Source organism: Myzus persicae, unplaced genomic scaffold (assembly GCF_001856785.1).
Source record: "Myzus persicae strain clone G006 unplaced genomic scaffold, MPER_G0061.0, whole genome shotgun sequence".
NCBI classification, from domain to species: domain Eukaryota; kingdom Metazoa; phylum Arthropoda; class Insecta; order Hemiptera; family Aphididae; genus Myzus; species Myzus persicae.
In genome coordinates this window covers 1,081,097-1,105,294 of record NW_019102203.1, presented here as the reverse complement: position 1 = coordinate 1,105,294, position 24,198 = coordinate 1,081,097, and the positions used below count along the sequence as shown (strand labels likewise).

The following is a 24,198-nucleotide window of genomic DNA, read 5'->3' as shown; positions in this document are numbered from 1 at the left end:
TAAAACTTAGGTATAGCACATGGAAAATTAATCATTTTATTATGCCAAACCACTTTAAATATTTATTATTGCATTCTCAAAACATTTTTCCCGACATGATAGCCATTATGTCCATTATGTTAAGCACTATTAGTATATTGTATGGAATTGGAGCTAATAATGTAACAAAATATGTGTGTGTGTGAGAGTTTGTATGAATTTAACTAAAGATAGATGTAAACTTGATGTTTTGGTATTTTAGTATCGATAAATACTGAGATATGTATCTAGTTGTACTTAATTCATAAACACGGAGTGTTAAAAATTGCGTTAAGTATTCAGTCAAATACAACTGCACTATTTTAATTATAACATATTTATATTATATAATAAAATTCAATATTCCGAATTTTGTATAATCGTTTTATTTATTACAATTTATAATACATTTGTAACGTAGGTATTGTGCATAAAATATAATTTTTAGTTAGTTTATGCTGCTATATATTGATTGATACCATGATAAATATTATATACCATGAAATATGTATATTATAATACGCTTCAATAAATAAATTTATCTTATAGTTAATATTATATAGTTTTAATGTAGCTTTACATGATAAACATGATAAATTATATACTAAAATAATTGAATTAGAATTTATGAAAATTTTCATTGTTGCAGTTAGGTAGGTTACGTTTTTTCGGCTAATGGGTTTCTAAGTTGTTATTTAAAAATAACAAATAAAATAGGAAAATAATGAAATAAAATAAATATAATACAATTTCTGAATGTAGAAAACTATTTCATACATTTTAAAACTTGTTCGATCAATTTTATTAATCTTTCGATTTTAAAGTTTAGGCTGGTTAAACAATAGCAAAAGTTTGAGGGTGCCTTGGAAAAGTTTTCATTCATCAGTTTTAATTAACAGTAAAATAATTAAATCACGTAATAAATATTAAGTTAAATTGTCACACAAAGAATTAATTTACCTAGTATGGGTTATATATATTTTATAGGGAAATAATTATCATATTTTAATTTTTATTGGCTTAAAATATAAACGTAACAATATAATGCTAATTTGGAAATCGATATTTTAAGTACGTTTATTAATATATTTAATTATTTTCTAAATGACTCTTTTGAACAATATCATGTAAACATTAATTAATATATATAGATAGCCCATACTATAATAAATATTGGAAACGCCTATAACGTTTCAAATGGAGCCAGAATTACAGTAGTAATGGATTCCTGACAAAAGAATGCGCTAACGTGCCATATAAACATTTGTTATCTCCATTATATTGTTATCTTATTATTAATATCTTTGATATCAGATTGGTCATACCTCCGCTGTTAAAATATATAAAATTTTAACCATTAACCTTTATAAACTGAGTTAATTTTGTTAACTTCTCACATTCATAAGTTCAGTATCTAAGGTTACGCCTTAAAAGTAAATTTAAAGTTATAACTTTATAAGTTTGTTTTATAAAATCACTTTTGGACAATGTACGATGTGGCAATAGCTTATTAATCATTGATATAATATTATGTAAAATATAAGTGAAGTATATAACTATAATTTATTATTCTTACACATATTAGATTATTATTATTATTATTATTAATAACAACAACAACAATAATAATAATAATAATAATAATAATAATAATAATAATAATAATAATAATAATAATAATAATAATAATAATCTTATGAAATGCATTAAAACAAATTCCAATTATAAAATTATAGTAACACGGCGTCCTGGATAGGCAATATAGGTACATCAGGTTGCATAAACTAAAAGCAAATACACAAGTATAAGCATAATACATGATAACAAAAAATAAGCTAGTAGTGGGGTTTAAATAATAGTTAATTATAAATAGTTTTACATTAAATAATACAATTAAATAAGTTTACTTTAAGGAATTATGTTGCAATTGAATATTTAATCCATCTAGCGGCCATCCTTACGTATTTATTAACACGTTTACTAAACAAAAATTATTTATAATGTTTGAATATAATTTGATTGCTAAATATCTTAATATGTATTTATGCTGTTTAAATAACATCAACATTATAATGTACAAAACATCGAAACTCGTTATAAAAGAAACACGTCCGTGTTTTGCACATTCGTCTTGACTTTTCATTACAAAAATTCAATTTCTATTCTGGGTTTATTGCCACAATACACATTATTTGTGTTCGTAATTTCGGAAAGGTCGCGAATTTGATAACATCTAAGAGGGTTGTAAATAAAACAAGAAAATTCTTGTGAATAAAATGTACAAGTACCTACTAAAAATAGAAAAGTTATTAAGACTTTTAATTAAGTTATAAGGAATAAACTGAATTGATACCATTCACTTCGATAAGTAATTTTATGATGTTTAAATCTTATAATATTTTAAATATTTTAAAATTTGTTAGGTTTTAACCATTTTGAGGTACAGTTTTGAAAACGTATTGATTGAAGAACTAAATAGCTTATTTATGGATGAATTCTCTTTAATGATTTATAATAATTGTACACCATTTCATGAAAATACGTGCATTATTTTTTTTAATGAATCAATTACAAGTATAATTACAACCTCCAATATTATGATTGAAGTTTAATGAAACAATTGATTATGCTACTAATTTTCAATCTTATAGTTCAACTATTCAAGTAATACATTGTTTTAAAATAGAATTTATTTTTCTTGTGTTAGTCAAATAAAACTTTGTCTTATATATTGTATATGAAAACCTGCAAGATCCACACGAAAATTAATTGTTTTGTCTTTTTATTCTCCGTTTATTTCTAATATTATTATATTTTACGAGTTTAGCAATTTTATAGATAATTTGAATTACTTCAATTAAATATATTACCCGAATATTATGTTATTAGGTAATATAATAGAAAAATAATTTTTTTGAATCAATTCAATTCTTTGAGGTAGTTATCTCGCCACCCTGATGTTTGTATGTGACCTGGCCATATAAATCCATATTATGAAGTCTATATATAACCAGACTAAACTCGGCGATTCAAGTGCTCCGTTACAGCGATTGTGGAGAGAAGTAGTATGGAATTTGCAGTGTTTATCGTGTCTGAATGATAATGTATAACCGGGATGTCGGTAAACCACAATATGCATTGTATTTATTATGTCACGTGGAGAAGTGTAACTGCAGCACTTAGTAAGGACCGCCTAAAGCCGGGTTCTTCGTCTGTCGTAGTGTCATATCCGAATGTTAAGCTGGGCCCAACTCTGGACATCTCCCGATAGATCGTATTTATAGTGAACGATACTACAATTACCTCGACCAATTAAAATACTTTAAAATTCACACGACATGATTGCAGACGAGACTTAACTGTCAATTGTAAACCGTTATTTCCGGAGAAATTTCATTGCTGTGATTGGCTGAAGCTAGTGGTGGTCAGTAAGCTGTAGGTATACCATGCAATGTTACTGTATACAAATATTAATGTATATACATGCATACAGGCATACTCTCGAGAATAAAATCCAATTCTACGCATGATACATGTTATATCAGTTACCATTTTCCATTCAATTACATCACTACAAAACTCGAATTACTTTATCACATTAAAAATGATCATAAATAAAAAAATGATTTTTTTCGGAAATCACGGTGCAGTGTGAAGTCTGTCTCCTTAAGCCATGATATGAATCTCCGGGTCATCAGAGTCGTCGGCGAGCCAGCGTGCCAGCGTGGTGCTCGAAGACCCGCCGTGTCAAGGGACCGCTCGTCGAGTCTTCCGGCGAAGTCCATCGCGTCGGTCAGCAAAGTCGGCTGCGGCGTCGACGGTGTGGCTGTTGCCGCCACTGCTGCGGTGATAGCGACGGTGGCAGCGGCGGCGGCGGTGGATGCTGTGCCGCACAATCGATGGGGGTCGATACGGGTGGCCACTTGCCATGCGCCACAGCCACCGACACCAACGACGACGCCGCCGCCACCGGCACCGCCACCGCGGCCGCAGCCACAAAATACGCACGCAGTGTGTCAGTCAGTCGCGTACGTACGCCGGCGGCCGGTCCGTCTGTCGTGTCCGTCTGTGTGTCTACACGTTTCCGTGGCCGCGGTCGTCTGTTCGTCCGTCCGTCCGTCCGCCTCGTCCACCAACCAGTCAGTGGTCGTCGTCGTGTAATTACAAATAGTTGTTTTTGTGTTCTCTTCGCCGCCGCCGTGGCATTTGAATTTTCTCGGTCTCGCCGTCGTCGCCACCCTTCATCCCTTTCCACCTGTTTGCCGAAAACGCGAGTCGACGTGTTCCTCATCTGACGACCGTTTTATGCATTCTCGATTGGTTTTCTCGTTCTGTGACGCCTCAAACGTCGACCGGTCCGCCACCGCGCCCGAGTCTTCTGACCGCCGCACCTGTTTCCGCCTCCGTCGCGACCGTCGCCAGTGGCTCGTCGTGATCTTCAAAAAGTTATTTCGTACACCGTCCCTCCCCCGTGAAGCTTTGCGTGCCGTATTATAAAAAATTATGATGTTATAAAATATGTTATTGTCACCCTCTTCCTAACCTCCCGACCTTATACGATTTCCGATTAGTTCGTTTTTGAGTTTTCAAGTTTTGTGTGTACATTCGCGTTACAGCAGCATCATAGCAGAGCACTTCCGTTTTCCGATGATATGTGAGTAATACATACGTTAATTATTTTAGTATATACTTGCATAAGGTGCCCAATCACACGGACCTTCGAGGTTTGAGTGCATGAACCCACTGGGCCCACTTTATAACTAATACAATTTTAACACCGTCATAAGTATTGCATTTATTATAATACTTTGGATATGCTCGTGCTGGTCGTCTTTGCGGGTTTGATTGTCCGGAAATTCGTTTCTCCGTGATATCTCAGTTCATCTGACCGGGTCTTGTCGTTTCTTTTCCGCCCTCTCGGGTCGATCCATTAATCAGTTGGAGTGTTGAACGACGTGCAGCGTGACGCCTACATGCATATATATCACGATAATTGATGTCTTTTCGAAATCGTTAAGTTATGGAAATCATTTTATAGGCACTGTGAGTAAGGGGGATGATTGTATTAATTGGTATTATTATAATTTGTCGCATATCTTATGCGTTGAAGCTCAGTGTCACGTGGTATATGCTTGGTTATTCATGCCAGCCAAAGAATGTGTTAAATTTTAATTCACGAAAATTCCGAAAAATGCTAATTTCTCATGTCGACGCAAATAGGTTTTATGATATTATGGCACCTACATTAAAAAAAAAATTGGTGTGTTACCTAGGTTTTATAGCAATATTGCTTGTAACGTATTTTATCGTCAATATCTATCGCTGCCGCTACCACACTGATCGTGGTGTTAATATAACGTTGACAAAATTGTTCATGTAAGTGTAGTTTTTATATATGCATACACTGTATACTTTTGGTCTAAAACTATATAGTATTATATATAACTGTACTTATAATAATGTACTACGATTATGGTTTAAGCCCGTGGACCATGGCACTTATAAAGGAAAAGAGGGAATGGTTTCTGGATACGGACTCGACGAGGCAGAAGTAAAAGTATCGGTAATACGCGTCTGTAGTGAATTTAGTATGACAGAGACGAATACGCGGTATACTGTAGTATAAAGCTTTCAAGCAACTATTTAATTGCGGATCGGGAAATCGCTAATAGTGTGTAAAATGGGAATCAATGAAAATGTTTCACATGAATGCCTGCCTGTTCGATATCGAATTTATCTTGGTACCGTCAAATTTACAAGTAAATTTATATGTGACTTTAAATATAATCGATGGAAGTTTTCAAAACTATTGATAGCCACTAAACGTATCCAATTAATTTAAGTATTGTTGGCGTATATTATTTATTTACCAAATTGGACAATATTTTGAAGAAATAATAATTGATTGATTATAAGTATAAATATAATATAATATTTCAATGAACTAATAAGTTTAATATTTATTGAAAAATAAAAATTGTACAATTATAATAATTACCAAATAAAGATTATGTACATGTATGAAAAATAATATATTTTATCAAAAAAACAAAAACCATAGAGTGTTTGTCACTTATACTGTAAGATTTAAATCAAATTAAATTATTATCTTTCAATTCAAGAATTCTTCACATTTTTTATCGATCAATTTACTCATTGTGTTTGGCTTATTCTACTATAAAAGATCATTAACATTAAATCATTTTGCTTGCAAATATGAAAATGTATTATGAGACATTCGATCTAGATTAGATGCCTAAATGGGATTTTGAATGTTTATTTCTTTGATTGTATGTATATAATGAAGAGCTACAATTGAGAAAATTAATAACTAAAAATCTTTTAGCTAAATTGTATATTATTAAAATTGAAAAAACTTATAACTATAAATATTATATGAAAAATCAAAATTATTAAAGATAACAAGCTGAAAGATATTTTAAACCTAAGTTGGTTTGGTGCTCCTCTATTCATTACAATTACGTGTTCCAAAAGGGTATAAAGTGGTTAAAGGAGGCGTAGTCGAGATGTTTAAGCTCTTGACAACTTAATAAATGTCCTCGTAAAACTTGTTACAGCCTTCTATCACTGTTCATCATTTTTTTTATCAATATATTTTAATATTATATAAAAACTTTTATATTTTGAATAATATTGTAATTTATAATGCTATTTTTGAGTTTATACTTTTATGTTTAAAAAACAATTTATCGAATTCTTTAAAAAATGTAATGTTACAAAATGTATTAAATCATATTTAATTTTCTTGGAATTTATATAAGTATCTCATTATCGGTATTCGCAGCGAGGATCAGTTATCTATTTACAGATTTTAGATTTAAATAAAATATTATGACATAGTATAATAAGTGTTTATTCAACTTAAACTTAAAATTTAAATACATTATATTTTTAAGCAACTTTTATTATAAAATATATATTTCATGAAACTTATTGGGGTAATAGGTAGTATGAGAAATATATAGTTATTGCATATTTGTAAACATTTAATTGTTATCCTAAAATATTATTTGGTCAGTAAATTAATTTGACTTAATAACATAACTTATAGTTGATTAAAGAAATTAAAAAAAATATGTTTGCATTTTCATTACCTATCTATATTTGTTAAAGAAAAAATATATACCAAAATGTCATAAACCACCATTCTATTACCACTTGTTGCTTTAATATAGTCTAATACCCGAGTGTAAAATGCGTATTGTGTAGTATAAAGTTTTTTTCTGTTTCCAATTCTTGTAATAGAGCTTTTATAGGAATATACTTTTACCTCAGTAAGATACGTAATTCATCACTGCTAACTACTATTGTAATATGTAATTTAAGAATCGCTTTCAATACTTAGAGATACACTATTTATACGTGCTTATATTATGTAAACACTCTTAAACGTAACTACTTATATAAACCTAGATATGTTTAGTATAACTATAACATACATATTTAACGGTATGTGGGCTCAACACAAATACAAACTATGCTTGTAATTTAGAATAATGTAACTAAAAATAAGATTCTACATTATTAATTTATTGTTCTAATTAAATTAATATTACTGGAAAGGTACTTAATCAATCAAAACATGAATAATTCAAGTATAATTACTGATCAGTTATTATTAACATTAAGTCCATGTAATATGAAAATTAATTATAGTTTTCATACTAATCTATTATGATTTGTGAGTAATACATAGTTCCATAAATAAATGAAATAAAAAATACATTGGTTTAAACTTAAAAGAAATAACAATAGTTTATGTAAATATTATTATTATCGTCCTTTAGTGCTGTGTTAAATTTGGTTGATGTTATTAACTTGATGATATAATAATTTTTTTTTAACTATCTAAATTAAAATCTGTTCTAACTATTATGTTACATATTACTATATTACTATATTACTATTAACCTACAGTTCCAAAAAAAAAACCCTACAGTTCCAAACCCTACAGTACCTCCGGCTAATAACCTCGTAGTTGATGCCATAAACAATTAAAAAAAAAAAAAAATAATAATTCAATAAGGGTAATATTTCATTAAGATTTCCATTATTACGTTAAAAGTAGAGTGAAGGCTCCTACAGCTATTAAAAAACTCTAAAACAATATTTTTACCTTAACACCCAATGATTTTTCTCGAAAAGTTGTTTTAATGATTTTTGTTTAGCTTTCATACAACACAATATGGAAAGCGTAGAATTCTAACCAGAAATGTTCATATTTCGTCTCTTGGAATGTATGGTGTACGAATTTTACATATTTTATTTCCGAAAGAAACTTCTTGTGACATTTAAACTTTAATGTGGTACACAATTTTATTATTTCCGTGAGTTAGACGCGTGTTCTAAACGAACTAATGCGATAAATCAGAACAGCTGCTCTTTGACCTGTAAACACCAAATACTTACGAACCGAATATTTCGTATGCGTTTGTTTTCATGGTAGAGAGTGGAGAAGTTATGGGGGTGTAATTTAAAGCCAACGACTGTTTGTATCGCCCTGGAATTTCGCTTACCATTTAGATGTGTGTGCCATTGCTAAGAGAGAACAGTCACACACGGATAGCCTGGATAAACAATAGGGCCTGATATTTCTTTTTCTGGCTATTCACCCAATCTATTCATTGGATTTCTCTTTTTTTCGACATTGTTTTACCATTTAGGAAGATATAGATGAGGGCATTTGGTCGTTTGGAGTGGTTCTTCTTGAAATCTGGTGATAAAAAATGGCGATAAAATATTTATTGCGTACAGACGTTTGGTATTGGTGAGTTTGTATTTTCTGTAAATTTTCATGTATGCAAAAATAAATATTTTATTTAATACACATTACATATAGTATAATATTCAAATAGGTAATGTTGTTCATTTATTAAAAGTTAAAAGTTACAAAATGTAATTTGTTATTTTTTAGTTTTCAAGTATTTTTTTTATGTATATAAAATATTTACAATAGGTAATTAATATGTAATTCATTTCATATTAATGTATTAATATAATGTATATTATGTTATGTTATACATTTTAAAGATGTGTATAAATAATTGATTTTTATTTAACAAGGTAAAAAAAATATTTTTAAGTAAATATGTTTTTGTAGCTTACGTTAAAAAATCTAAATAGTTATTATAGAGTTGTTAAAATTATAATAAACTACATTCATCAATTTCAATTCTTTTTTTTAACCCAGTGCTCTTTTGTTCTTAAAATGTTTAATCATAATGATATATATTGATATTGAATAAATGCGTTTCGAAAGCTGTTATTATGCAAAATAACTCTACTTATTTATCTTAAGAGGACCCTACATCCAAATGTATTTTCTCTGTCTTACAAAAGTAGAACATAGCAAAAACTGTTTTGCGTGGGAAGATCCACTCAGTCTGTACTCTGCAGTCCTATTAGAGACACTAAAAGTGTAGGTATACAATATAGAAGATAATATTTTCTGTGTCGTAGCGTTTTTATTCGTTTGATATCATTAATAAGAAAAAAGTTAAAATATTTTTACAAGTTTTTGACAGACTAGAAAATCACTCTAACTCACTAATGAAAGAGCTACATACCATCTTATTACTTGAAAATCCACAACGTAGACTCAAAAGGAATTGGTGTCGTGATCATTTAAATTAAATATTTTTCCCCTAGGTTAGGTTAGGTTATTTAGGGAAACTAAATAAAACACCAAGCTTTGCTCCTAATGGGTGGCTTTTCACACAAGAAATTCATATTATGTAACCCTTATCTTGTATGCGTATTGTACAAAATTGTATAGATTGTGTTTGTTCTTTTGTGAAATAAAAAAAAAGTTCATACTTTTTTCCAAACATGATGTAAAGATAATTTAAAAATAAATTTTAGTGCATGAACAACATTAATTAATGCAAAACTCTATGGTTGAGAGCTATTTAAAAAAAGTATATGTTTCCATTTGAATTTCTAAAGTTGACCGCCCCAAAACCCCTCTAAAATAGTGTAAATTATTCCGAAATTATAATAGGTAGAAGTTTCTTAATCAAAAAACTTGTGTATCATATATTTTTTACTATTTTGAATATTTTTATGATAAAAAAGCTGTAACATACATTTTGAGTCACTGTATGTATATTCAACAATAAATGTAAATTGTTTTGTAAGTTTAGTTGGTTACTTCTATATCGCAATAAAATATAATAATTATACGAAATAAATACTCTAAAATCTCTTTAAAAATTAGAAACATAAATATTTGTTAAATAAATATGTGTAACAGTTGTAACTCGACCCCTAAAAACGTAGTACTAGAAATAAGTGAAATATTATCTGCAAATATTTATCAACGATCATTACGCCCATATAGATGTTTTTAATAAGCTATGTTGTCTTTGTCATGTTAGGTTTTGCATAACCGTATTTTCATTTCTCTTATATAGTTTTGATTTCATTAAAAACTTAAAATATTTTTTTTTTTAATTATCATTCCAGTACAAGTTTATCTTATAATAAATAACCAAAATGGGTTATGCAATTTGGTTATAATTGTTTCAGGTTTTTTTATACCAAAATACGATTTAAATACATGATTTTGGCAGACAGTCATATAACCTGTCACAAAAGATTTTGAAATATGATAAAGTCAAGAACTGAGTAGAGGAGAGAGTTATTTTCTTCGTGTTTATTTCCTTCGGGATTTCAAATATAAAACTTCATAAGTCCTTCACATCCGCGTTGTGCAAATTGTCTGTGATACATACAAATTAGATCTACAATTATGTTTTATATATTTTTAATTTAAATTTGATTTGTGTGTATTTTTTAAATCTGGGTCTTTCTTTTTTTAAACTATATTCATAAGTTAAGAGGTTAAAAATGTTACCTTTGTTCTCAACAACTTATTTAATTTAAATGCTGTGCTTATTTTGTTGTTTAAACTGAGAATATTTTATACATTTTTCATTTAGCTGTTTTAACAAAAGATATTCCATATTTGTCTTAAACATTTAAATAACCAACAATATTATTAAATAAAATACTTTATTTCTATTGTTTTTGTACACATTTTTAATTAACATTTCTATGAGCATTATGTTGAAAGTATCTAACAAAATGATACCCTAACAAAATATTATTTTTCACATGACCAACTTGAATACTTTTTTTATGTTTGAATTCAATATGACTTCGAACATTTTGTTAGTGAGTTATTGAATTATATAAGACAATAAAATATTTATTATATTTTGAGCTATCAAAAGCCATTTAGTTTAACTTGATAAGAAAACTGAAACTAATGGTTGTTAAAAATTAAACCGTGTGGTTGAAATATCGATAAGGTATATGTTCCAGGCAAGGGCATGACTCCAAGTGCCAAGTTTTCCCCTCATAGACATATATCTTCCTTAAACTAATATGTGTTTTGTAGGGTGCAAAATACAGATCATGAGAAAGATTTAATATTTTTTTTATTCTGTTTTTTGTTTGTTTGTTTGGGAATGTAGTTTTTATTCTGTACAAATGAAAAAACCGTGTGAAAATGCCAATAAAAGTCGAACGGCTCGTTGCACATACCCATTGTTACACTAAACAACAATGTAAGGTTATGTCAGAATTTTAAATTCTAAAGTGTTTGCAAGAAAAGTTTTGTTTTTATACCTCAATATTAAGTATGTCCACAAACACTATAAAAAGTAAATGCTTGATATTGCTGTTAAGAATAGTCAAGAATAATAATTCACTTTAAAAACTAATTAAAATATACGTAAAATAAAAAAGGTTAAGAAAATATTAATAATAATAATACTTAAGTATTTACCTATATTGAATATTATCAGGTTATTCATATTTTATACTTTTCATGTGAAAAACAAGAAATCATATTCTGATGTATTGATGACATATATATTGTTAAAATAAGTACTAGTTTTTTAAGCTAGACTGTAGACACTATATATTATTACCTATTTAAACCGCTGTATACTAATTGAGTCTCAATATCTGAGGGGAAAAAATATTTTCTTATTGAGTCCCTTATATAAACGAGAAATATACTGATTGTGTCCGCGGTTGGGAAACCAAAAATATACTAATTGAGTCAAGGATTATTTTGAGTAAAATATAAAATCAATTATAGTATACATATAACAGACTACTACTTGAACATGATATCGTACATTTAGTTTTTATTTAGTTTTTATGACTGGTCAAATAATATAACTTTTTAATGATAATATACATATAGGCCGAGAATTTTTATTTTACTTCTACCGTCGATATTAAAATAATTATCGTCTATCGATATCATTATATTATACACTCTAGTTTATAAGGTACACTGAGCATCGTGGTTGTAGGTTATATCAAGTGAAAGGAATAAAAGTATTTTTGATCGATGGATACAAATTTCGTTTTTATAAATATTTATCAAAAAATCGCCCCAGAAGATGTTTTTTGTATGTAATTTGACGGGAATCACTTCTAGTATGTAGATTGTAGGTATCTTAAAACGACCTGGAACTTAATTTGTCCAAAAAGGTTTTATTTGGACTCACTTCATATGCAGTCATTATAACTAGATTTATATTAAATTTAATTAGTTACAAAATACTTTGTTTGATATTTTTCATAATTTGGAACATAATCTTATTTTGAAGTTGTTTTGCAGCTAATGTGTAGCCCATCACGTTTTAAGTATTTTTTACTTATTAAAATAAATTAATATTTTTGAAATTTAAGGTAATGAAAGTTATTATTAAAAATAACGAGTAAAGAGAAAATCATGTTGATTTTATATAGTTTAAGTACATTATTTTCTGAGTTTATATAATTAAATGTACCTAACCAACAATATACCTTGATAATATTTAATGTTAAGAAATGTATACTTCTTTAATAAAAAAATTATGACACGTAATACATAGTGCCGAAAGCTGGGCATTAACGAGTTATAAGTTAAAGTTAAGTTAAAAAGTTAAGTTGCTTTTAACTAAGTTTTATTGACGAAATACTTTTTTTTTAGAAGTAACTTCTAACTTAACGAGTTACATGGGAAAACCATGTAATTCAGTGACTTACCTATGAATTAATCAATTTTATTTTTACGTTAAGTTAATTTTTTTCCTAAACCATGGATTTAAAATATTATAAATATAACAATTTTATAAAAAAAAATCCGAAATATTAAAAAATATATTAATTAGTAAATAATAATTTATAATAATGGTTATATTTCATATTCACAGAAAATATTATATAACTATACGACTTTATTGTAGACTGAAATGTTATAGGGGTAACAGCTTCATTAATTAAAGAAAAATACACGTTTATAATGTTTGCAGATCATTACTCATCACCTACCTAATCATTATTATTATTATCATTATTACTTATTATTATATTTTTATTCATTCATAGAATTACAGCAATAACTTGGCCTGTCGGTATAAATAATGTAAACCCTTAGTAGCGTGGTAGTTCATCGTATTTACTATTTATCTAATTAAATAAATTCCCGGGTCACTGATTCATTTTTATTTTTAATAAACCACTCACAACTGTGCCATCTTTCGTCAAAAATTATTTTTCACATTCTAGTTTTCATACTAGTTTTTGTGGAACTGTGAGTTTGGACAATATTAATTGTCTACTAGAAAGATAAAATACAATAATGGTTTGATATTGTATTCTTACAATTAATTGAATAATATTTTATATTATATATTGCGTAACCAATGAATTATATTCTAATAAATAATAATGAATTTGATTATTATAATATTTAGTATAATTGTGGACCATTTACATTAACAAACTTGGATTTCATCATTGATTAAAGTATAATATATATAAATAAGTACCTACAGTAATTAATTTTATTATATACATTTATTTAAAAATTGTAAGACATTTATTGAATTAATATGTTATTTGTTAGCTTAAAAAAATGGTTGGTAGGTAAAATTATTAATTTTATATTAAAAAAAGTAACTTATTTTTAATCAAGTTAAGTTACTTTTATTTTTTAATGAACTGGTAACTTTTACAATTTAAAAAAAAATTAAGGTAACTTTTAGCTTTAAGCTTAACTTACAATTTTCTATATTAACTTAACTAAACGAGTTAAAAAAAAATATTTAACCTGCCCATCCTTTATTAAATAGTAAATAATATCATGTCGAGTGTTACTGCTGGGCAACTACTTACCTCACGCACTCAAAAACAATGTAAATTCAGCTAATATGCTTATTGTAACCATTATATTACAGATTGTATATTTTCTAATAAATGTTAAAAAAAAAAAAAAATAGTTAACACCCTCTATAATAATAAAAAATAGTAGAAGTAAGAATTAATATAAATATTATTAGATGTATGGAAATAGAAGTATTATTATACTTATACAGTATTAGCCAATATACATTTTTTTGTATGACGCGGGCTCTGTCGAATTTCATGTGCATATGCATATTATATAATATATTGTACATAATATGACTATCTGAGTATACATTTAATATTTAATTTAATTTAAAAACAAAACGTTTCATAAAGTTATATTTACTATTTAACTGATATTATATTGTGTTTGTTTGCCTCTATAACAGTATATCACCAAAATCGTGTTTCATGAAACGATAAGGTAAAGTTTACCCCTGAGTTAGGAGAGTGTTTATCAAAAAATCATTAAATAATATATTTATCGTATATAAAATAAGTACCTATTGTTTTGGCATGGCAATGGGAGCTGTGACAGATGAACGCATAAATACGAGAATATTAGAAAATCTATAAAACACAGTTTAAAAACATAAAACAGTTTTAAAATCTTAGGTCGAATGTTGTCAAAGTCAGTAGATTAACGTTGATTAATAAAATAGTTCAAAATAAACATCTTCTCTATAATATAGTTACTTTGGTTTTTTGTATCTAGAACAATAATTGCTGATGTGATTTTGATGATTATAAACGTATAATGTTACTATTATAAATGGTAACATGCTAAAAATAAATGTTTTTTTAAAATTATTCACAATCATGCGTACGCTAAAAATATCGTGATACATTTATCAAAAGTAAACAAAAAATAATTATATTGACTGTCAAGTATAATTTTTTTATTTTAAAGCTTAACATTGTGAAGAAAAACAATTAAACTATTCATATTCTTCTTCTAAATAATGTAATTTAAGACGTTTTATATTTTATTTTAAACATTTATTTTATACTTACGTTATTAAGCTAGAACAGAATGGTACAGCTGAGATTTTATATATTTTAATTGTAAATATGAGATTTTTATTTAATATTCTTATTACCTACCTACTAAATAACAATTTTAAAATGAAGCGTTAGATATAACAGTGATTAACAGAGGTATCTAAAAAAAAGAAACACCTTTATGTTAATATATTTATATAAAATACATTTTGCTCTTAAAATAACTCTGCTATTACCCACATTAACAGTTGAGATATGTGTTATTTTTTATTTTCATCATACTATAATTTTCTTAAACAAATAAGATAAATTAGGTTGGTATACATATTATAATGTTAAAATAAATATTTCCATTTAATATCTACCTGCTCCAACAATAGTTTTGTATTTCTAAATTTTAATTTTATACAAAAAGATATATTAATTGTAATAAATGAACTTAGTAAAACACAATGTGTCACCTGTATATAATATTATACAAAGTTATAAAATTGAAAAATGTGGTTTACAGAATCACGTAACTTATAACTATGTAAACTAATATATCCAAACTTTGGGTAAAACTTTTGATTCGTTTAATCTTAGAAGTAATCTATGTGTTTACGGCCGTACCTATATTTCTGTAGTCCCGTTAGTTGTATAAAGCGGGGTTGTGAGGATAAATTCGATTTTGAAACGTTCACCTCGTGTGGATGGTGTAAGGCTATTATTTTTCGACAAGAAAAAGTTGGCCTCGTTGTCACCACCGTCCACGTTTATTTCATTTCATCCTTCGACCTTTTATCCGGTAATAGGAAAACTGGTAATGGTGGGGGGGGGGGATGGATCGGAGAGGAGTATGAGGAAAAAAGTTTTGCCATTATGACCCGGTGGCAATGGCAGTAAAAGATAAACCGATATTAATTTTTATTTACCGCCTGTGCTATGAAATTCTGATAACTATCCGTTAGAAATATAATGAAAGCATCACTGTGCAGAATTTTATAATAATTTGTCAGTTTAGATGAGGTTATTTATTATTTTGGTGACACATTAAGGAGAAAAAAAATGAAAGCTCTGTTTAAGAATTAAAACAATACTACCATGATTTTACATGATTTTCACCTATTTATAAAGTACACTTGTGACTACCATATTTCTCTTAGTACAATGTTGAACACGTACAAATGTAGTTAAGTAAATTATTACATTTATTACTTTTAATGTAGTACACATTTTTTAAAACATAATATGCAGTTAATTCATCAGTGAACTATGTATTTTAAATTTAGCAAAAAAACCTAATATTTTAGAAGAGTATAATGTAAGTGGTATAATCGGAAGTTTCTTTCTTCTTCTTAAAAAATAGACAAAGTTGGAATTTCATACAAATATTTAGTAAAATTATATTTTATATTGTTGAATATAATATATTTATGGCTGACTTGTGATTTCTTAGAATTTTATTATTTTTTGACCTCCCATCATTATAAGTGTTCTTATTTTTCTTAGTATTTGACTAGCAAAATTATTTCTTTCCACGAATTTCGAATTTATTTTGAGTAGGATATTAACATAAATTTGCATGTCAACTATCGAAATCCGTACGTTATAGTTTATTAAAATCAAAAAATCTATTATTTTAAAAATCTTTTTTTTTTTTAGCAATGTTCATTAAATTCATAAATTTGTTGTACATATTTTTCTTAACTCCATACTAAATAAACATTTGAGAGCTTGGGAATACATTTTGCTGGAACTCAATCTTCAGGTTTTTTGTGTTTTTTATTATTATTAAAGGCTTTATAGCTATACAAATGCTGATGATTGGTACAAGCTACTAAATGTCTAAATATATTTGTCCTAATTATTAGGTGTACGAAAATAACTTTACACAATATTATATGTTAGAAAATATAATAAAGTATAACAATATAATATAAACTAAACTATATATTTTGTAAGAATGTAGGTAATGCATTAGAGTTGATTTAACTGAGTCATATTTAGTATACGGATCAATATCGTAATAATTTTTTTAGCACGTTATTTAATTTCCGATGGTCTTTATAACTATTGTATTGCCAGTGTTATTAAGACGTATTAATATGTTATAAAGTATAAAATGTGTCAATTTTATACTTTAACATAATGTAGGGACACTTAAAATGTATCTTTTATTAAAGCTGAGGTGTAAAATATTTATTAATGGGCATCAGTCCCTTGCCATGGATGATTTTAAAATAAACTTACTTAAAACGAGAAAGTTGAAATTAATTTTTTGTCTAACACCATTTAAAAAATTTTAAGCTTCAATTATTTTTTTTTATATCTACGTTATTATTCTTTTATTTTGTTTTCGGTATTTCAACTATGCCCAATGAAATAGTAATGACATTTTATTTTTATTTATTTTTGAATAGTTTGGTGGATGTTAAATAATAGTTCATCAATTATATAACTAATAGTATGAACATTCTCAAACAATAATAATATATTTGTTCTAAACTCTAGTTTATTAAAATTTTGTTTAAAACGTTTTGTTGCTTTTAGGAGCTTCAATTCTCTTACACTTTATTAATATATAATATAATTCATTCATAGAGTAGGTACTACTTATTAGTACTAGATACAATTTCAATAATTATTTTCTTAAAAAATACAAATAGATTACTAATTTGTTATTTAATGTTGAATTTAAATTCATTATTTATAATTAAACACTTAACTTAATTTTATTGATGTTGTACTTGCACTTTATTAAAATAAAAATAAAATATTTGTGTATTATTCTGAATTTAAGAAAACATCAAAATTGGTTATTTAAGTACAGTGTAAGTGAGAGTTACAGAGATTAACGCAATATGTGTCCGTAGAGAAAATAAAATTATGCAATGTCATACATTTATTTAATATTATGCGGACATGTAGTTAAACATTATTTCATTACTTCCCATAAAACTTTGTGTTAATAATACATTTTGGTAGAATTATATGAAGTATAGTTAAAATAATAATTATTAGACATTTAAGTGTCAAGTTAGGTACTTATAAGTTATATTATATAGATGTGACAACATCGTATAAATGTATATGTCACATATTAATGCAGGACCTATTATATTTGAAAGTGGTTGAAACAATGACTAATTTAAACGTTAGTTTTTAATACAAAATTATTATTGAAAAATGAATCAAAAGTTTATTTCTTTACCAATTAAATGTTCTATTAATTATTACAGAATTAAATTCTAGGCTATACCTATGTATATTATAAATTATAATATTATGTGAACACAAAATCTACTTGAAAAGTCAATAAAACCATCTCACTAAAATAAATACTATAAAATGGGTTTGTATTCTATTTTTATGTTATTGGGCATTGGTCGGTGCTAAAATTAATTTGTTTATTTTTTTTTTTGCTATTGAAAATTATAAGTTAGTTAAATATTACATTTAATTCTTTTTTTTACAAAAAATTACACTAATTGATTTCTTAAGTAAAAAGTTTAGTTTGTTTTATCTGATCCTGGTAGACCTTTATTGTATGGAACGTGTACACATCTTATACAGAAACATTTAAGTAGAGTAGTTCAAAATAAAATAATACCGAATTCGGCGATGCTATAAAGTTTACTATTGTCAAAAGGCTGAAATAAAAAAGGTTCAAATAAACCATTTTGTTTGTAGGAAGATACAATATTATATTGTTAAATATTTAAATAAATTCTCTTAAATAAAAAACAAATGTTTTTTTGGTGTACATATGCTAAAATCACATTGATAAACTGAATGTATTAAATATGAATATATATATATATGATATTTAGTATCAATTGTTTTCTTAACCTTGTGTGTAGGAAGCCTTTACAGGATTATTCTACAATACATTCATTGTGTACATTTCAAAACTGCCAATTCATCGTGTAATTGAGTTTATTTTAAACATGATATTATAATCATATTCAGTTCTTGTAATGCATAATAAGACTACAAATCACGGACTAAAGCAGAAAAATTATTTCTGTAGATGAACGATAGTGGTGAATATTTGTATGATGATTTACAATGCGGGATTCATGACCCAGAACGTTGCGTCTTATGGCATACCTACCCCTGACAATACACGTAGGCAGAATTCGAATCAGTAAACAGATATTGCAAATATTACACAAGATATTGACGATCTCGGGGATGGAATACTTTTATGGAAGTTTTTGTTTTTTTGAACAAGTTGCTTTGCATACATCCGAGTTTATTAGTATTCAAAAACACACGTTTATTTGCTGTACGTTTTTAATATTATTTTACCTCTGAATATGTGTATTATTACACTTAAATATTTCTCGATAAGAAATAATTGTTTTTAATTTAAACTTCAGTACTAAATAGTATTATGGTAATAAAATACAGTATAATATACATGATGCATATTATTGGTTAGAATATAATTATTTAATAAACTTGTGTTCAAATAGAATTTACCAATGTGTTGTGAATATTGGTACCTAACCATTATAATATATGTACCTATATTTATTTGTGAATAATTTAGTATTTAAAAATATGAATATAATGGTATTTATGTATTATCAATTTGCAATCATGTACTATAATTTTAAAACGAATTACCTTTTAAATCATCAAAACGTATTTATGTCAGTTAATAGAAATTAGTATAAATGTATAGTTTTCATATTTCGTGTACTTTTGTTATTATACTCAAAATACATTATCTGTGAATTATTTATTTACATACAATTAGTTATTTTGTGTATTCGCTATTATTTATTCATATTAAATGTAGGTATCGATAAATTTAAAGATACATATCTTGTGGGTCGTACTTTCTTAGTCGTAAAAATTGAGGTATAAAGAAACAGATTCTCATAAAATAATCTATAGATACAGGAAAAGAAATGATGGTGTCTCACCGAGCTTATATGCATACGCAATTTTTTACTATGTTTAACCTTGCTTAACTATTTAAATACTAAGTAAAATTTAATAAATTAAAACATTTTCATTTTTTAGATCTTAGATTTGTATGTAGTGCATTAGCAAATACTCAATTTTTTTATAAATTTAGTTTAACTATAAGAAGCAAGAAATTGATACCTACAATTATATTAAACAGCAAACGCAAATATTAAGAATATTACAAAATAATACAAATACAGTAATAATTAAAAAAAACATTATTTCAACAAGTTGGTTAAATTATGTATTATGGTCATATCTTAGTAAAGGATTTTTTTAAAGTGAGTAGGCATATTTAATTAATTAAGAAACTGTGAACTTAATTATCGAAGTTGAATTAATGGCGTTTAATGATAGCTAATGAACGGAGTTTTAAAAATTAGTCAATTTTATGGTAATCATCTTACCCACCTGTCACTTCATTTGAAAAATGTTTTGTTATCGAATAAATGGCAGTAAGTGAGTGTGAAAACGTCTAAAGCATCATGCTTGATTATCATTCTGATATTCACTGAATTGTGCAATTATCTGACCAATACTTATTCATGATAACTTTAACTTATTAATCTACCCATGGCATAACAGTTAATACTTATCCACATTTGTTATTACGAGTATTGAGTAAGTGCCAATAACATGAATTATCTTTATACCATTTTTAACTTACGGACATCTGAAAAACTATACAATCAAAATTTTTTTGGCAATGGTTAGTAATAGTTGGCAGAAAAGTATTTTGTGAAACCGTTAAAATTACTAAATAGGGTTTCAAGTAGATAATTTATATAATTAATGAACTTAATGTATACTTTAAACAATAAATATGCATAATGCATAATATATACATTTATAATAAAGCTATCGAAAAACATATCATATATGTTACTTGCATTTAGTAAAATTGTATAAAATGTATGTTTTATTACTGGTAAAAAATGAAGTGAAAGACATTTTTGATGACTTTATTATAAGACTATATCATGCATGTCGAATTATTTTTAATTATTATACTCTATTTGTTGTGAAAATTTTATGAATTCATCAAATTTCATTAAAATAAAATATTATCAACACTTTATAAAAATATATTTTTGTATTTCAACAGTGTTGAATTTTATTTATAATCTGAATAATAATATTAATAATTTTGAATTATGTTTTAGGTGGTTTTTACTTTGATATCTACTCTTCGGTTGGTAAGTACATTGCGACAATACAACTTTTTAAATTTTTAGAAAGTAGATTGTGATTGAGTTTTCTTTGGAATTAGTATTCCGTTAAGATTGTTTGAATATCATTAATTTAGAACAATTTAAAATTAGTTACCAATAATATGGTTTCATGATTAAAACTCATCAAGTGATGTTTTTATTATCATTTGCATATTATTTTAATACAATTATGCCAAAAACGAGGTGTAGAATAATCATATTTTTAATAGAATACAAAATACTACATATTTTATCTATTCCAAAATACCATCACTGGAGTAAGGTTCTTAAGCAAGCCATAATAAAAAAATAATAAACCTTTGTAATAAATAACTCTTATTGTATAATATGTGTGCACACAGAAATTCAGATTGTATTCATTTCTAAATAAAATACATTAAAATGAATTATGTTAGTAAAATGTAAGATTTAGTTTCTGAGCGTAACAATAAATTGGTTGGTCCATACAAATGTGTATCTTAGTAATAATAATAATTACAACAAATCATAATATTACATATTGAGTATTCTATAAGAGCTATTTAATGTATGATTTGGAAGGTAAAAAGTTACGCAAAAAATAATTTACTAGGAATAATTCGAATTAAAAATATGAAAGAGTTTCCGAAAAAACCTAGTTATTTTATAGAAAGCGTTGATAATTTTGGTAAATTAAGTTTCTTTTTTTTATTTTAAAACATTTATTAAGAAAATATTTAACAAATTTTAAAAGATTCGCGTGAAGTATGATTTGATTATGTTTTTTTTTTCAAGAGCACTTAAAATTTGAAAAAAAAAACTTCTGTAAACTGCATTACCCTATATTTGATGTCAGTAAAACTTTAGAGATATATCCATTTAAAACTTTTTAGGTCAAATACGAAATTGTAAATAGTAAGTAGAAAATGTTTTATTATACTGTATAAGCTAGTAATACACTGAAATTATTTGATCCCCAATCCAGATACTTCGAGAAAAATGACATCCTTGGGTATTGTTGTCAAAATTTCAATCTTTTTCAAGTATTGTTCATCAGCTCTTAAATATAAAACATTAATTATTTTAGTAAAAATAATAAATAATAAATTTTATAACGGTTAGAACAGTTGTTCATATAACACATTAGATCTTATCTGTACATAACACTATTGTTTACAAAAATTGAACTTTTTATATCTATTTAATATGATTAGTTCTCATATGTATCTTATACTGGTTAACAACACGTTCTATGAATATATATTGTTTGATTCTAAAGAAAACCCTGCTAACAACTTTGTAATCAATTGCAATTAATGTATGGTGAGTCTTTTTGAACTTTTTTTAGTGAATCAATTCTTCACATACCAGAGCTTTGTAGTAAAATATATTTATGTACGAAAACCAATTAGCAGGGAATCCTTAACACAGTTTGATATTTCATAAATATCATAAATTTTTAAAGGAGTATATTTAAAGGATTCCAAAAGAAAGATAGGCACATAAACATATTTTGTAGCTGTTAAATGCTATGTTTTGATTTTTTTCAACTTAACAATTTAAAAGACTTGGAATATCATAAATATTAAAATATTTTGATCACACTTTTAGTCTATTCTTAGATATTATTTACTTACTAAAACAATTAAAATAATGACAAATGTTTTGCCATTTCTTCACAAATCTATCCGTGACTAATTTATAGTTTAAAATCATGAAATATTAAAGTTAACTGAATTATTGATCCCTGACTTACAGTTTCGATGGTAAAATATATCCTATCATAATGATTGAAACAATAGTATTATGCAAAATCCTATCATAATAGAGCGAGAACGAAGTTCGAATCGTATTGAGTTGTATCTGAAGCAGTCGTGGGGAACACATTTTATTGACGTTGGTCGTGACCTGTGTTATGTTTTTCATACTTATTTGCTTTTATACCAATAACCGAATTCTTTTCCACATTCGATCATTTTTGTACTACAACAAATAACAATGAGCCCACCAATGGTAACTTTTGCAAAAGCGTGCGAGAGTTGTAGCAATGGTATGTAGGACTGCTGTATAGCACACACTCTAATGATCATTTATACTTCTCACGCACGCACACTTGAACATATAATATAACCTATATTTAACTCATTAAAAGTGGTCCGCTCCAACTCTCTTAAATTGTATTGTTCAGAATTAAACTTTATTTGGATTCAAATTAAGATAAATATATGATATTATTTAAATAAAAATATCTGTTGCACTAATAATTATTTATTTCTACATGTCCAACAGTCGTGAATTTAATGAATTTAAACATTTTACGGTTCAACTAATGCATAATATGTGGTAGAATGTAGTTTTAATTTTTAATTACTATTCATTAAAACTTTAAAGTAGACCTTCTACATTGTATTCTTGTAGACATTAACACCAGTTTGTAACTGTATATTTTTATACTGACTAATAGCTTTTTCTTTTTAATCTTATGAAAAAGAGTGATCTGGAAAAAGCTTTTAAGTTTATCCTCAACTTTTTTAACGCTAAAATGTCAAAAACAAATTACGTTTTTTAGAAAATGATAAAAACTTTGTTCACAAGTTCCTCGATAAATTCAATCAGCATTAAATCTTTTTACAAGTCATTAAATTTTCCTTTAAACATGTGAATGATGATGGATATTAGTCACTTCGAATACAAAATTATTTCAAGATGCCTAAAAGTTATTTGCTTAAGACGATGATCAAATACAATAAAATAATATAAGTATAAGATTACAAAATGTTTATTTTGTTGAACTTACAAAATTCAAAGATTG

At 26.6% G+C, this 24,198-nt stretch overlaps 2 protein-coding genes across 3 annotated transcripts in view; one reads left to right on the top strand and one right to left on the bottom strand.

The window, feature by feature from the left end:
• The first annotated feature begins 4,034 nt into the window (after positions 1–4,034).
• LOC111031545 (TWiK family of potassium channels protein 18-like) overlaps positions 4,035–24,198 on the top strand; it is a 106,845-nt gene continuing 86,681 nt past the window's right edge. For both annotated transcript variants that reach the window (XR_002604216.1, XM_022311548.1), the window contains exons 1-2: positions 4,035–4,672; positions 21,360–21,392. The gene's annotated coding sequence lies outside the window, so the exon portion shown is untranslated. The remainder of the gene's footprint in view (positions 4,673–21,359; positions 21,393–24,198) is intronic.
• Positions 22,294–24,198, bottom strand: part of LOC111031556 — a 36,128-nt gene continuing 34,223 nt past the window's right edge. Inside the window, 1 exon segment of the mRNA XM_022311559.1 lies at positions 22,294–22,445. Within this exon segment, the coding sequence (XP_022167251.1) occupies positions 22,352–22,445 (94 nt within the window). The 3' untranslated portion in view covers positions 22,294–22,351.